This window comes from Dipteris shenzhenensis, chromosome 3, assembly GCF_047967505.1.
Source record: "Dipteris shenzhenensis isolate YYH24624 ecotype China chromosome 3, Dip_SZ_1.0, whole genome shotgun sequence".
NCBI lineage: Eukaryota > Viridiplantae > Streptophyta > Polypodiopsida > Gleicheniales > Dipteridaceae > Dipteris > Dipteris shenzhenensis.
In genome coordinates this window covers 33,730,781-33,747,280 of record NC_141598.1, presented here as the reverse complement: position 1 = coordinate 33,747,280, position 16,500 = coordinate 33,730,781, and the positions used below count along the sequence as shown (strand labels likewise).

General features: G+C 44.7%; 1 protein-coding gene across 2 annotated transcripts in view; it reads left to right on the top strand.

Moving 5' to 3' along the window:
* Positions 1–16,500, top strand: part of LOC147903688 (brefeldin A-inhibited guanine nucleotide-exchange protein 5-like) — a 151,371-nt gene that overhangs the window by 56,676 nt on the left and 78,195 nt on the right. For both annotated transcript variants that reach the window (XM_087400588.1, XM_087400580.1), the window contains exons 6-8: positions 8,685–8,742; positions 8,927–9,014; positions 9,208–9,390. In XM_087400588.1, the coding sequence (XP_087256714.1) occupies positions 8,685–8,742; positions 8,927–9,014; positions 9,208–9,390 (329 nt within the window). The remainder of the gene's footprint in view (positions 1–8,684; positions 8,743–8,926; positions 9,015–9,207; positions 9,391–16,500) is intronic.

Here is a 16,500-nt window from a genome sequence, read left to right as displayed (position 1 = left end):
ACAGTGCAGAGCTCCATGCCACATGCTTCTAGCAGCTCCAATCCTCCTCCCGTTGCTCCTGCTCAGCCTAATTTTCCACCGCCAGATGGCCATGCTATTGAGCAAGCAGTTTAAGAGGAGAGGGCTGTCATGAGACAACAAAAATCAGTCCCTTGTTTGCTTTTGGATACCCTCAGGGACAGCAAGCAGGCTGAGCCTTTGCTTGTCCGCAGTAGAGGTGTGCACAAACATATGCAAGGCAATTTTTTGGCTGTAGCTTTGATTGCCACTGCCTGTAATGAGGAGCCTCTATGTCACAAAGTTGCATTTGAAAGTCATGAATGGATGCAGGTCATGAGAGCTGAACTTGATTCCATTCAAGCAAATGGCATAGGGGACTTGTGTGATTTGCCTGCAGGCAAGCGTGCCATCGGCACAAATTGAAGCGCAAAGCTGATGGCAATGTTGATTGCTACAAAGCTCGCCTTGTTGCAAAAGGTTATGCCCAGCAGCACGGTATTGACTTTGAAGAGACATCTGCTCCCACTTCACGCATCACGACCATTCGCTGTGTCATTGCTTTGCATCTCACAGGCATTGGGTAGTCCATTAGTTGGACATCAAGACCGCCTTCCTTCATGGGATTTAGTGGAAGAGATCTATGTCACTCAGCCTCTAGGATTTGAAATTCCAGGGTCTGAAATTAAGGTATGCCAGCTTAAAAAGGCTCTTTATGGTTTGAAGTAGGCACCACGGGCAAGGTATGCCAAGATACATTCTTTTTTGCTGTTCCTTGGGTTTCAGAACAGCCCTACGGAGGCTACTCTTTATGTTCGGAAGAGTGAATCAGAATATCTGATTTTGATTCTAGATGTGGATGACATGCTTACCACTGGGCTAGACTTGCAGAAAATTGCAAATTTCGGGGTAGGTTTGCAAAAATCTTTTGCCATGACAGATATGGGCCGGTGCACTATTACTTGGGCATCAGTTTGCATATGTTGAAGGAGGTATAATGATGAGTCAGTCCAAGTACATTGGATAGCTCTTAGACCGCTTCCAGTTTGAAGATTGCAAGCCAGTTTCTACACCATTGGAGCTTGGCTTTCGTTTCTCCTCTGAGGATGGGAGTGCACCATTTGATGCCACCCTTATCAGCAGGCTGTGGGCTGCCTTATTTATTTATGTCATACACAGCCTGATCTTCAATATGTTAGAAACATGGTGGAGAGAGAGAGAGAGAGAGAGATAGAGACAGAGAGAGAGACAGAGAGAGAGAGAGAGGGTTAAGGTGTGAGGAAATGATGCTCAAATGAAGACATGACAAAGGCTTTCATTCATTCATCAAGTATGACAAGACAAGTGAAGTACAAGCCTTATGTAGGCTACTCACTCACACACCAGCACCTAGTGTATATGGGATAAGTCCCATGATGATATGTGGCACTTACACAAGACTCACACACATAGACTAGTACTAGATCACCTAGTACTACACACCAACACTTCACCAACACACTCTTTGACTATGATATCTCCAACACCCCTCTTCAGAGCAAAGAGGTGTGAGACCCAACATGCAAGAGTAGACTGATCCCCCCTCCACCGCAATACTGCAAAGAGCAAGTCCAACTATCCAACACTTCCCATGTGATAGTGACTTCTCAGTCAGCTTGCGACCGGCAAGGGCAAACCATCACTCGTCATCCCCCCTTACTCTGAACTGGGTGGTCGATTCCATCAACCAAAGTAAAACACAATACAATCATTTTTGGGGGACAACCCAGGGCAGAGGACCTCTTATTGACTCCAAAGACATTCAATTTAGAGGGACAACTCAAGGCTGAGAACCTTTATGTGACTCAACACAAACATTGAAATATTTTCATTCATTTTATGCATAGCAAGGGCGGAGAACCCATGATCCTGAAGTAGCTACCACACAAGAGTATGCCCATCCTGATGCGAAGAGGTATGTCAGTGAAGAACCAGGCTAGGATGCCCTTGAATGATGTGTCGATGAAGTCCATAGGAGCAGCTACCAAGGGAGATCATGTCATTGAATGTGAAGATGATCTTCAAATTTGAGCAATTATGCCCAGAGGAGGCAAAATGCCCAAATGAATGTACAAGATAGTAATGAAATTACATGAATTTTGAGAAATCCCCAAATGTCTACATGCAGGAGACTTCAATATAGCTTGAGGGATGCAAAAAACAGAAATGCCCTAAAATTTGAAAATTAGGGTTTAGCAGGAAATTAGGGTTTGGAAAAATTTGGGGCTTTTCAAATTTTCTTGCAAATCATAAAAGCCCTCAAATCATAAAAGCCCTAAAAATTTTGGAAGATCTGAGCAGATATTGCAAAAATCAACTTTTAGGGTTTCGGGACAGTCAGAGGTCTGAAATCTGCATGGAGAAGTCATGGACTGGAGTGCTGGAAATAGCTCATAAATGCCTTCAAATGACTCGAAATGCTATAGAGAAAGCTGTCAAGCGTTCGACTACACAGCAACAGCAGCAATAGAAGCTTGTTCTTGGAGTTGAAAACCTCCGAAAATGCTCTGTTGAAGGTGGCTATGCAGCAGCAGCTCAGAAACCCTGATTTTGGTGAGGAGAGCTCCAAAACTGGTCGAAAATGCCTCCAAAAGGCTCGAAAGTCTGCAACCAATGCGTGTAGATGGACAGCTCTGTTGCAGCGGCCTGGAAACCCTAAAAACGGGAATGCAAATGCTCCGAATCAGCACGTATACAAGTGCCACTTGAAGGAGATGCTGACCAGTAGCACGTGTGCACACGCCTCTTAAAAACAAGCCAACCAGCAGGGCTGAGGCAGTTACTGTAGAAGGAAGGAGGTTGAAGCAGAATTAGGGTTAGGGAAAGGGTGACAAAATAGGGTTAGAGCAAGGGTGACGTGGCAACTATCGAAAGTGGCGTGGATACCATGGAGAGAGAGAGAGAGAGAGAGAGAGAGAGAGAGAGATTAACATCCACGAGAGACCTCGTGGGCCTATGGGACAAAGTGCACAGAAAAGCAAACTCATACAAGCCTCAGTGGGCTGGAGCAAAGGGTACGCTAATCTATGCTAATAGAATCATAATCATAATCATAATCATAATCATATCATATCAATCAATCTATCCAGGCGCTGAGACGAAACCGAAGCCTGGTACAGTGATGGCTCTCTAGTGGGCTGCGAAAATATCTCGTATCTGCGTCTGTCAAGCGGTCTTGCATTGCGGTGGGGGGCGCAGTCTCCTCGCTCTTTGGGCTCTCTGGGCTATGTCTAGAGTGATCCCTCATCTCTGTCGGTCTCCTCTGAGGAAAGCTGTGATATGTCGGACGTCAATAGAGTGTGCTCTGGGGGCTCTTTGTCGCACATGTGGCCTCTGCGTCCCTCTCTCGGCGGTACTATGCCGGTTGCTCATCCAGACTGCTCTCATATCAGTTAGCTCCTCTACCTCCACTCCACTGTGTCCAGGGGCTGACTCAAATGTATAGAAGTCTATGATGTGCCACTGTGTCAGATCATCCTCTATGTCCTGTAGTGGTCTGACCACCCCCTGTTGCTCTTTGATCTATCGTAGAAGCGCTCCCTGTGTTGTCGCATCTCCATCAGATAGAGTCCGATACAGACCTGGTCATGGAAATGGATAAGTCGTGACAAAGGACCGAAGCCATTCCCCTCTAGGTAGAGGCAGTGGTAGCGTCCTTGAATCTCGCAGTAGACTGGGCAAACACAAAGAAAATGCTCCTTTGTCTCAACCGCCCCCAGCGTACATAGCGTGCAGATCCGCTGCTCTCTAGGTATACCGGCTGCTCTCCCTGCCTCAATCCTCAGTTGATGGGATGAAACCGGCATTTGACTAATGGCAATCCTCAGTGCATGAGATACTCCTCTATCCTCGAGATACCAGGGTCTGATAATGAATCCCTCCTCTGATACTCTTAGGAAGTGGTCGCGATAGAACTGGGTCTTGGTGGGGAGTTCCTGGTCCTCCCCCCAAGTGCGGGATGTGTGAAGCTGGAGGAGGTCTAACCGTATAATACGGTTGATCTCATCTTGCGGGATTAGCTCAGGAGGTGTATCCATGCTGTACTGAAAGGGGGGAAGCCTATCCATGTGGATACCGTGCCTGGCAAGCCATCTAGATATGCGTGCATACCATGTGTCTACCCCGCTCTCTGCGAGTCGTCTGGATGACTCTAGGGCCAACCTTGGAAGTCTCCAATGGGGTAAGTCCCACACCCTGTGGATGAAAGTCACTGTCTGAAAGATGGCATCAACCTGGAGAGGTGTCATGGCGAACTCTGCCTGTATTATCTCATGTGGAACTGAGGGCTTACATTGGATCATCCTGGATCCCATCGTCACCTGTAGCCGCTCGAAGCTCGAGAGAGAGAGAAGGTTAGGGTGTGAGGAAATGATGCTCAAATGAAGACATGACAAAGGCTTTCATTCATTCATTAAGTATGACAAGACAAGTGAAGTACAAGTCTTATGTAGGCTATTCACTCACACACTAGCACCTAGTGTATATGGGATAAGTCCCATGATGACACGTGGCACAGAGCTAACTTGACTAAAAATTTTCAGTGACATAGATTCTATCTAGCCTAGCCTCCCTTGTGCTCAAATATGTTTTTTAAAATAAAGAGTTCCATTCAAAACAAATCATACAACAGGTGGGAGAGAAAGTACTCTATCCCTAGCCTCAACAATGTGGCAAAAAAGCCATGGAGGTGGTCTAAAATGCCACGACATCCCAAAAGGGGTCAAGTGAAAAAATAAAGAGCAGTCCCATGTCCTCATGAAGGATATAAGTCTCCCACGAGCTGCCAAAGAGGTGCCTGTACACCGCTCCCATTGACTCCTAAGAGTGAAGATAATCTCTGCCCAAATGGAAGCGAGAGTGTCAGCCTCTGTGCATAAATGGTCCCCAAGGACAAAAGAACATCGCGAACACCATATCCGCCATAGGGTAATGCTGGAAATCACCTCCCAGGCTGACCCTGCAGCTGAAGTAGGCATGGAATCCTGTGCTGGTACCGGTACCAAAAGTAAATCCTGCGGCTCCATGATGTTGGCCTCCATGGGACCCCGTCTCTGGCAACGCTGCATGAAGAAACCGAGGTCTCCTAGCTCTGACTCAAAGAGAGTAAAGGCTCCAGATCCTCTCCCCCAAAGAGCAGCGCCCCATGTCATCAGAAAGGACTCAGATGTGACATATGAGAACAACCTGAAGATACCTGTCCATACCACTTTAGAGCTGGTGCAACTCCATAAACAATGCTTGCTAGATTCCTCTGCAAGCTGACAACGCCTACACAAGGAGGGTCTACGCATCTGCAGAAGCCAAGTACCCACAGGTATGCCCCTATGTATAGTGAGCCAAAGAAAGTAGGAGACTTTCTTGGCTCTACTGATGCCCCAAAAGTGAGTCCAGTAGCTCAGCAAGAGCTCTGCAGTAAGTCCCTGTGCATGCCAATGCTGGGAGGCAGATGGAATGTGATAAGAGTCTCTCTGCTGGAGCCTGTAACCTGCCCTCGTCGAGTACTGGAAGAAAGAAAGAGGACGAACGCCTGCCACTGGAGCTGGCCATGCCCACTCACCTGGGTCCCAGTCAAGCTCCGCAAGAGGTCGACCTTGGAAAATCCAAAGTCTCCATCTAATATCCTCTGCAATGGTCAACCTGGAAGGATCTGTGGCCCATTCCTTACCCAGGCAACCAATGACCCTGACTCTCTGCCAACGAAGCTCCTGACGATCCAGGGGTTGAGTGGGATACAATCTGTGAGAGGAATCCGTCTCAAAATAAACAAACGGTGCCGGTCCTAAGCGAACTCCAATACATAGCCCAACCTCACTAAAACAACCTGACCAAGTAGAAAAGGGATCAATATAGGCTGGATTTGTAAGTACATCCCTCCACTCCTGAGGAATAGCTCTCATGATCAGTAATCTGGGTGCTCAAATATGTTTGACTATTGTACCAAGTAAAAGTTCCTTTGACACCAGTGTCCACAAGGCATAGAGACTCTTTGAACTCTTCCAAGGATGAGTGCTCCCCTCCTCTGATAATTGTCCCTCTCCCAAGCCATCTATCTGCACTAACTTTAACCATGTTGAAGTCTCCTAGAATAAAAGTATTGCCATCTGTATTCATTAGAGACACCCAAGTAGCCATTCTGTCCTGAAAACTGTTTGGAGTATATATAGAAATTAAATCGAAGTCTTGTTCTTTGATTGAACAATTGAGAAGGAGCAACCTTTTTTTATTGACATCCAAAACAACACTATTGATACCATTACTGTAATGGGAAAGGACGCCATACAGCAGTTCCTCCCTTATCTTCCTCATTCTGTGTGACAAACCAAACTCTTCTTTTATCACAGCTTTCACTCTACTTTCCATAGTCAACCCAATAAGTTTGACCTCTTGCAAAGCAATAAAAGTAGGGGATAGATTATTACTTGTGATCCAGTTCATAACCTCTACCAGAGGTTCTAAGACCTCTAACATATAGAGACATAAACTTAGATCTATTTATTTACCATTCTTTCTTTGCCCCTTTTTGGCCCTGGGGTTTGGGCTATTCACCTGAGGTGAGGAGAACTTGCCATGATACATTCTTCTCTTGTTTTGGACAATCCACACACAAGACTCACACAAGTACTAGATCACCTAGTATTACACACCAACACTTCACACCAACACACTCTTTGACTATGATATCTCCAACACAATATGCGTCTCCTAGTTGAGCAGGCACATGCACATGCCTAGTACACAACATTGGCAAGCACTGAAGCGGGTCTTCCATTATTGAAGGCCGCACAAAATTTGGGACTGTTCTATGGTGACGAGTCTCCACTGGTCTTGCATGCTTTCATAGACAGTGAATGGGCAGGTTGTTATGACACGAGAGTGTCCTGCAGTGGCAAGTGTTTCATGCTTGGATCCTCATGCATTTCATGGTTCAGCAAGAAGCAGCCTACAGTTGCTACTTCTAGTTGTGAAGCTGAATACAAGGCAGCCTTCACAGCTACAGTAGAGTGTGTTTGGCTCCGTAAGCCACTCGTAGATCTTGACATCAACCAGCTAGCTTCTACTACCATCTACACTGACAGCCAGAGTGCTTTGGCTATTGCGAGAAACCCAGTGTTTTATGTGCGTACAAAGCACATTAAGGTTCATTATCATTATGATCGAGAGCGACTGTCAGCTGGAGACCTATAGTTTTGTCCTATGTTCCCATGGAGGACTACTTAGCAGATCTCTTCACAAAGGCTCTACCACGGCCCAAGTTTGAGGCTTTTCGACATGCCTTACACTTTGCACCATTGTTATGTCCCTGGACTGCCATAGGTTGCTATATCCATCTTGGACGAATATGTGCAACCATGATATAGCTTCCAAGTATACCTGAGATGTATCGAGCAGTTGAATTAAGATCGTAAATGCTATGTCATTTACAGAGATATCCTCTGATCTATTTCAATCCTTGAGAGGGCTTTATTTGAGTGATAGTCATTTCAGTCCTTATTGACACAAGGTCTAGGATGGGAACTCCGTGGTTGACCAAGACTCAGGGATTGTGCCACCTAGGATACAAGCAATAGGAGGTCAGTGGATGATTCGGAATGCGTTGTTGTTTCGAAATGAAAAAATTGTGTACCTGATATGTCGGATCTTAAAGAACCAAGATTCTCTGGAAGTGTCATGATGCACCTAGGGAAGGACATCCAACGGTACACAGGACTGTTGGGTGCAGAAAGCAATGGAATGGGAGTGGAGTGCAAGGGAGCAAACAACAAGCTGAAGGAACATAAAGTACTTGCAAATGGATAATGAGAAAGTATGAAAGGGTGGCCTATATGACCCCGAAGTCAACCATATGGTTGACCAGTGAAGTCAACCTCAGGGTTGACTGAGACTAGCCTACTAGACTATACCAGGGCTAAGTGCTAACAAAAACCCCTCCATGGTATGGCTAACATTTGATACACGGATTCCTACGTAGCCTCGAGCAACCAACACCGTGGGTATCTTCCGATCCAGGATCCAGGATTGTTGTTGGTTTGCATACTTGCATTGTTCCTTGATCGAGGATTCTTGTTTGTTTGCGCCTTGTATTATTCTCTATCTCTTGAAACAAGACAACACCCTCGATTAGTGAGTCACCTGGGTGCAAAAACTTCTTTAAACAAGAAACATGAAGCACTGGGTGCACCTTACAACCCTGTTTGCCTTGATGTCTCTCCCATCATTTAAAATCCGTCATCCTTTCTGTTTTGTTTCTAGACTCACATTTTGCTTTATTGTTGTTGCTGAGGTTGTCAAACGTGGGTGCAAGGGCCTGGTTGAATCCAACTCTTTGTCGAATGCTTCTTAGAAGCATTTTCCACTCTTCAATTTTTAATTCATTATATGAATCTATTGTCATTGGGTGAAGAAAATCTTTGCTCGTGAGACTCAGTTTTGACTTGAAGTTGCTGAAAAAGGTCATAACAGCATCCAATTTCCACGATAGTTGGTTGTTATTTACATGCTTTCCCCTGTCATTGGCATTCTCTTGTAATAATACCCCTTGGTATCTAAGGTCTTATATCAATGTCTCCCAATTTCTCCCTTGTGATGCTGTATATCATGCTACATACATGTCCCACATGTAGTGAAATGAAGGAAATGTTTGTGTGCAGTCCACGGAGAAAGCCTTTTAAGCTCTGTTCGCACTTGCTACCACATTGTGCTAACTAGGTATGTGAAAAAGTCATGGGAACTTTCAATTTTTCTTTTACAATCCTGCAAGATTATGGGTAGCTGTTGTTGGATACCACATTGCTTGGCATATTGTTGTTTGCAATTGCTGGGAATTGTGCTTTCATTTTCATTTTCTCGAAGCAGTTACACATAGTTACTTGTTGCACTGGTTAATGTTCAGCAAGAATTCTATAAATATGGCAACAGCCAAGGCAACAATGATACAAATGATTAACATTACCTTCAAACGAATGGAGCTTGAATCTCAGGTTACCTCTTCTATGCTTGAAATTGATTGTTTGGATATATTGTCCATGAGCATTGTAGCTCTTTTAAGTAAAGTGTTACTGCAGTTTGCTTTCCTAGAAGAAAGGAGTAAAAAATTATTGAACTTCGTATGGTTTCGTTCATATGTGTTATCTCTATGGTTTTATTCATGCATTGTATATATCTCATCAATAGGAACAAGGGCAGCATGGGGTTGGCAAATCATTGGTAAATACAGATGTTGATGGTGGAAACGTGATTATTGATGAGGCAACCTTCTCTAGTGAGCCAGTGCAACCTTCAGAGACAACTGTAGCAGAACCAGCCCTTGTGTCTGTGGAGGAACTTCGGCAGCTTGCCCAGGATGCCAACATTGAGGTATGCATTAAATGATGTGTTTTCCCTTTGCTGTTATAACTTTGTATTAACTTGCATTTGACCAGGAAAATGTGACAATGGTTTCTATTGGCACTCGATCCTCAGTTTTTGCTCTGAAAATCTATTATACTTTGACACACACGCAACACACAGCTACACAAACTTTTTTGTGGTAAGAAGCAGTATTTCATTTAGAGGAAGGTACATTCATAGCTGTTCTAGAGTGGAACAGCTACTACTAAGAAACTAAAAGCAGTGATAAACACTTCTAATTGGGCTAGAGGAAGGTCTCCAAGAGAATGTGCATCTTGGAGAGACCAATAGATAGATGAAAGAAAGAATTGATAAAACATCTAGTAAAGGGTGCTTGTACGGTCAAATGTTATGAGCACGATACAATGACCACAAAGCCCAATATCAGCACCAACGGAAGAACTGAGCATAATCTGGCCTAGAGGCATATCTACTAAACAACCCAGGAAAATGAGCATGAAGGCAGGTCCTCAGCCTGGGAAGAAAATCACGAGCGGTAGGACAGGTCCAAAAAAGATGTAGCATAGTCTCTCCGGGAGGTGAAAAAGTAGGGCATTCTGCAGAAGCTATACACATGGCAACCTGTAAAGATCCCACCGGTAATGCCCGAACTAAAGAATGCCACAAGAAAACCCGTTGTTCGAGAGGAAGCTTACTATCCCAGATGCGGCGAAGACAAACCTTTCACCAAGCTAGAGGCTTATGAAGATGCCAAAAATGATTCCCGTGCTCTTGGATCCATGACGATGAAGTAACAAAGATAGCCTTCTTGGCAGAAAGATCTGCAAAGGAAAAAGAAGAGTAAGCGAGAATTGCTCGATCAAACTTCCAATCCAAGAGAAGAAGAGTAGTAAACAAGTGAGGTACAGGCTGAAAAGGTTTCAAAATAGAAATGAGAACGTGCCAAATAAGCTTGTGATGCAAACCCAGATGATGCTATTTGCTAGCCTGAGGAAAAGAAAGAGTGCAACCCCGATCATCCACCACATCATCCAATGTAGAGACCCCCAAGCGATGCAAAACATACGCCTTTCTAGGCTGAAGATGAGCTAAAGGGGAATAAAACACGCGAAAGAAAAGAGTGATCTTTCTATTCCTGGAGGATTTCCAGAGCCTCCTCCAAAAGTTTCTCTGCATCTGTGTAGGAATCCGAAAAGAATCCCAATGTGGAGCTCTGGAAGGCCGCCAACCTCTGCTGCTAAGCTGAAGTCTCGTGGCATTTTTGATTGTATAACGAAAGAAGGGGATGCTCTTCTCTCGGTGCACTTCGTCAATCCAATCCCATTCCCTAGGGTCCCATTGCAAGAACCTAATGGGGGGACCACCATATAACCAGAGTCTCCAAGACCCAAGTGCCAAGAGAATAGGGTCGGGATCAAGATACCACTGTGAATCCGTGGCCCACTCCATGTAACCTGCAATCCTAACAGGCTGGAAGGCAACCTCCAAAACAATCACTTGAAGATCTGAGAAGTTTGCCTCCCGACTGAACATCAAAGACCAGGGTCTCCTCAAGTGCATCCTGCAAGGCTATGACCTGTAAAGGAATACCCGTCCTCGTGAAAGCTCCCAACCAAGTGTACTCTATGATCGGCATATCATCTGTATCTATCCACTCTGCTGGTATGGCTGCCTCTATCTGTTGCATCCTGACTGCACTCCCTCTGAGATGGCTAACAGAAGTGAGTCTCTGATCCTTTGGAAGCTACCTAAACGCCTTCCAGGCACTTGTTGTAGAAGCAAGCCCCCTCTCCCATCTAGACCACTTCATATAATGTGACGCTTCTAGTGATCTGCCATGCTCATCCAGTATCGAGTCATTCCACATGACTGGCTGCCTGTCTATCTCTTCTCGAGAGGAGGGTGGAACTCTCCGAAGAGTGTTTCTGAAGCTGCCCCAAGCTTTCAGAATGACAGCCATGAGAGGGGAAAAGGGAGATCTAAGATGGGTTGAAGTAAAAATCCATCTGGAGTTGTCCATCCAATCTCCCCCATGGGATGGTATGCAAGACTGAATGCTGTGTATAAAAAAATCCTTCCAAGGCTCCTGTCCAGGCATTAGTCCTCGTACTACAAACTTGCAGAGCAAGGCCATACACTGCAAGTTCAGATTAATAATATTGAGGCCTCCTTCCACTGTGGGGAGAATGAGAGTCTCCCAAGCCACCCTGGCCACAACATCTGAGGTGTCATCTAACCCACTCCAAAGGAAATTCCTGATAGGTCTCATGAGCTGAGCGATACAACTTCTAGATTTGCACCAGCATGAGCAGACGAACTAGGCAGTAGTCAATAGTACCTGGTTCACCACCACCACTCTGGATTCGAGGTCAAGTCTGGGGGAACTTCAACAAATGAGTTTCCTCCTGATACTCTCTAACACGGGAGCAAACTGCTGTGCTGGAGAGATTCCCAACTCGACCTGGCATCCTAAGTACCTGATGGAAACACCCCTCTGAATCCAAGTGAACCCTATGTCGTTACCCCAGTCTAGACTGTCCTCATCACTAATCTAGAAACCATTGGCTTTATTTCAATCAATGTGAGCCCCTGCTGCAGTGCAAAATAAATCCAAAGTTGTCTTGAATGAAGTGAGTGTCTGTGGTGTGGCATCCAATAAAACAGCCGTGTCATCTGTCAACTCACTATCCAAGATCTCATCCTCCTGTCTCAATGGAAGCCTCAGTTCTATAAAATCAGCTTGAGCTCTAATATAGTAGCTCATAGCTTCAGCCACAAATAAAAAGAGAAAGGGGGCTAAAGGGCATCCCTGACGAACTGATCTGGTAATGTGAAACCTGTCTCACCTGACTCCACTAATAAGCACGTGGCTATGGGCTTATCTGTAGAGGGCTGACACCCCTCTGATCCATGCACCCAAAAATCCGAAACGAGCGAGGGTACCCTCTAAGAAGCCCCAGTCTACCCTGTCATAAGTTTTTTAAAGTCTAGGAGTAGAATGGCAAGCCTATGGCCATTATGCATGGCCCGATCAAGAGCCTCCCAAAATGAGAAGATGTTATCGAAAATGCTTCTGCCATGCACAAAGCCTGTGAGTGGTAGAGGGAGAGAGAGAGCAGAGTGTGAGAGCAGGAGAGTGAGAGCTGAAAGCAATAGTTGCAATAGAAGAGTGTGATACAACTCAAGAGAGGGATAGGTTTTGTCTAAGTGACAAAACCTTATCCTTCACTAACCGTAGTTAGTGAACTAACTGTGGTTAGGGGGAAAAACCTCTAAATGAGGGAAAAGTGTCCCTAACCTACTTATTACATTACATTGGTCACTGCTAAATTATAACAATAATTCTAACACCCCCCTGCAGTGCCAATGTCATGTACAAGGAAATGATCAATCACCAAAAGGAGATAAGTTCAGGGCACTGCGAAATGCCTCAAACTTTTCACGTGGAAGTGCTTTGGTGAAAATGTCTGCAACATTGTCATGTGTTGACACATAGATCATACTGATCTCTCCTGCATGCAACTTCTCTCTGACGTAGTGATAGTGAACCTCAATGTGCTTCGTGCGAGCATGAAACAGAGGATTCTTTGCCACTGCAATAGCACTCTGACTATCAGTGAGAATTGGAGAAGGACCCTCCAATGAAAGATGAAGATCAGCAAATAAACGACGCAGCCAAACACATTCAACTGTTGCTGTGAAAGCTGCCCTGTACTCAGCTTCACATGAAGAGGTAGCCACTGTAGATTGTTTCTTGCTTAACCAAGAAATACAAGCTTTGCCCAAAAAGAAACAATTGCCACTTGTGGACTGCCTAGTGTCATAGTCTCCAGCCCCCAATCTGAGTCACTGTAGGCATGCATCTGCAAGTCACCCCCCCTGGGAAACATCAAGCCAAAAGACTTGGTACCTTGCAAATAACGGAAGATGCGTTTTACAGCCTGCCAATGCATAGTCTTTGGGCTGTGCATATATCTGCTCACCTGAGAAACTGCAAACTGAATATCAGGTCGTGTATTGCAGAGATAAATGAGGCATCCAACAGCCTGACTGTAGAGTGTGACATCAAATGATTCACCTGCTTCATGCATTGTAAGCTTCAGCCCTGGCTCCATGGGAGTAGCTATGGGCTTACAATCCTGCATGTTGAATCTGTCCAAGAGTTTCTGCACATACTTGGATTGAGACATAACGATGCCACTTTTCTCTTGAGTGAACTGGATCCCTAAATAAAAGTGTAGCAGTCCCAAATCTGACATGTCAAAAGTGGTCTGCAATTCAGCTTTAAAATCTGCAATATTATCTTCATTTGACCCTGTGAGCTGTAAGTGATCTACATAAAGAATGATGACTAAAATATCCCCCCCATCCTTCTTGATGTAGAGGGTGCTCTCAGTTGGACTATTGTGCAGCCCCTTGCTGATCAGAAAGGCATGAATTTTGGCATACCATGCACGTGGGGCTTGTTTCAGCCCATACAAAGCTTTATTCAGCTTGCATACTTGAAGTGCATTTCCTGAAATTTCAAAGCCTGGAGGTTGTTTGACATAAACCTCTTCCAACAAGTCTCCATTAAGGAAAGCTGTTTTAATGTCCAACTGATGAACATTTCATTCAAAGTTTGCAGCCATTGCTATAACTGACCGGATGGTTGTCATTCTGGATGTAGGAGCAAAAGTCTCCTCATAGTCTATGCCCTTTTTCTGAGCATATCCTTTTGCAACCAGCCTTGCCTTGTACCGATCAATGGTCCCATCTGGCTTTCTTTTAACTTTGAAAACCCACCGTGTACCTATGGCATGTTTTCCTGGTGGCAAATCAACAACTTCCCATGTCTGATTTTTCTGAATGGACTGCAATTCATCGTGCATGGCATTCATCCAATGCACATTATCCTGTGCCTCTTCAAATGTCTCAGGCTCCTCCTCATCAAGAAGAGCACCTGCATAAGCTGATTCAACTGAAAGTGCTCCCCCCCCATGCCTTACTGCACTTCAAGTTCTGCCAGGTAATGGAGCATCAATTTTACTCTCCCTGAGAGTTTGTAACAGCCAATTTGGGACTGTTTTTGCTGCATGTATATTTGCAATTTCTTGCTGAACAACCTCTTCCACTGCTTGTGGAGGTGGTAAGACATCCTGTGGCTGAATCGGAGCATGTGGAGGTATCTGAAAATTTTGATTTGCATCAGATATATCAGCAGGGGAACCCAAGGCAATGGGTAGTAATCCCTCAAAGACATCATCAGAAGAAGTAGGCAAATCAAATTCAGCTTGAGTGTGAGCTGAATTTTCTGAAAATATAACATCTCTGCTGACAATAATCTTGTGTGTGACAGGATTGTAGAGACGGTAGCCCTTGCTCTCTGCACTGTACCCAACAAAAATGCATTTGATTGCCTTATCAGACAACTTATGCCTAAACTCAATGGGCACATGAGCATATGCAAGTCATCCAAAAACACAAAAATGATCCACAGAAGGCTTTCTCCCTTGCCAAACTTCATAGGGAGTCTTGGTCTTCAAAGCTTTTGTGGGAGCTCGATTTAAAACATAATTGGCACACATGAGATCTTCAAGCCAAAATTTGTGAGGCAATTTTTTACTTTTTAACATGCATCTATCCATCTCCATAAGAGTACGATTTTTCCTCTCAGCTTTGCCATTTTGCTGAGGGGTTAGCCTCACTGTAAGCTGATGTGCAATGCCCTTGTCTTTCAAAAAAGCATCAAAATTTGCAGACAAATACTCCCCTCCTCTATCTGTGCATAATGTCTGTATCTTGAGTCCTGATTCATTCTCAACCATGGCTGCAAAGTGTTTGAAAACCAGAAGCACTTCTGATTTGCATTTCAGCCCATAAATCCAAGTGTAGTTGGAGTAGTCATCTATAAAAGTGACAAAGTAAAGATGACCACCCAATGATGGAGTCCTCATGGGACCACAGACATCACTATGAATAAGCTGTAATTTTCGAACAGCTTTTACTGATCCATCCTTCTTGAAAGGAAATCTGTGCATTTTACCAAGAATGCACCCTTCACAGGCATGTGGAGGAGGTGTTTCAAGAGGAGGCAAGGCATCAACCATAGCATGTTTTTGAAGCGTCATCAAGCTGCCATAATGCATGTGTCCATATCTGGCATGCCATAACTCCGCATTCTGCATAGCAGCAGTAGGAGTGGAAACTGCAAGAGCATGTGCTGGTCTTTTCTCATACATGTCAAGCTGAAAAAGACCACGTAACAAAGTGCCAGACAATCTCAAGGCATAGTCATGCTCTCTGTCATGGACTGCACACTCGTCATCTTCAAAAATGACCTGAAATCCAGCTCTGTTAAGAGTGGACACTGAAAGTAGATTTTTTGTGATACCAGGCACATACAAGACATCAGAAATTTTGAATGTTGAGCCATCAATGGCTGTAAGTTCAACTTCTCCTGTACCACGAACTGAATAGGAGGAGTTGTTGGCACACGTGACCTTTTTACCAACGGGAGGTGGATGCAGAGATGTGAAAAGACACTTTCTGGAAGTGATATGCTTTGAGGCACCGCTATCAAAATACGATGTATTTTGTGTCTCATTGACACTGAAAGCTGATGCATCCTTGGAAGAATCATAACTGCATGTCAGAAAAGCATAAGAGTCATCATTACAAGTGGCTGTACTATCCGGAGCAGCCAACTGAGAGTTTGAAATGCAAGACAAGAAGGCATAGTCGTGCTCCACAAAGCTGGCTGTAGCTTGCTCATTGTCAGATGCATGAGGAGCTGAATCTGAAACAGCCATACCGGAGCTGTTTTTCTTTTCTTTTGCAAGCCTTTTCTTGCATTCTCCAATGTAGTGACTTGGCTTTTTGCAGTAATGACATATTCCCTTCTTCTTGGGCTTACCTGCATCACCCTTAGCGTTTTGAGAAGGCTGTCCTGGACCACTAGAAGGCTGATTTGCTGATGTTTTTGCTTGTCCCTTTACTTTAGGCTTGAATTTTGAAAGCATGGCATGTTCACCTGCTCGTGAAGCCATGTTTTTCCTGGTCTGCTTTTCTTGCAACAGAAGTCCTATCAACTCGTGAAAATTGAGAGGATTTGCACCCCCCCTCAATGACAAATTC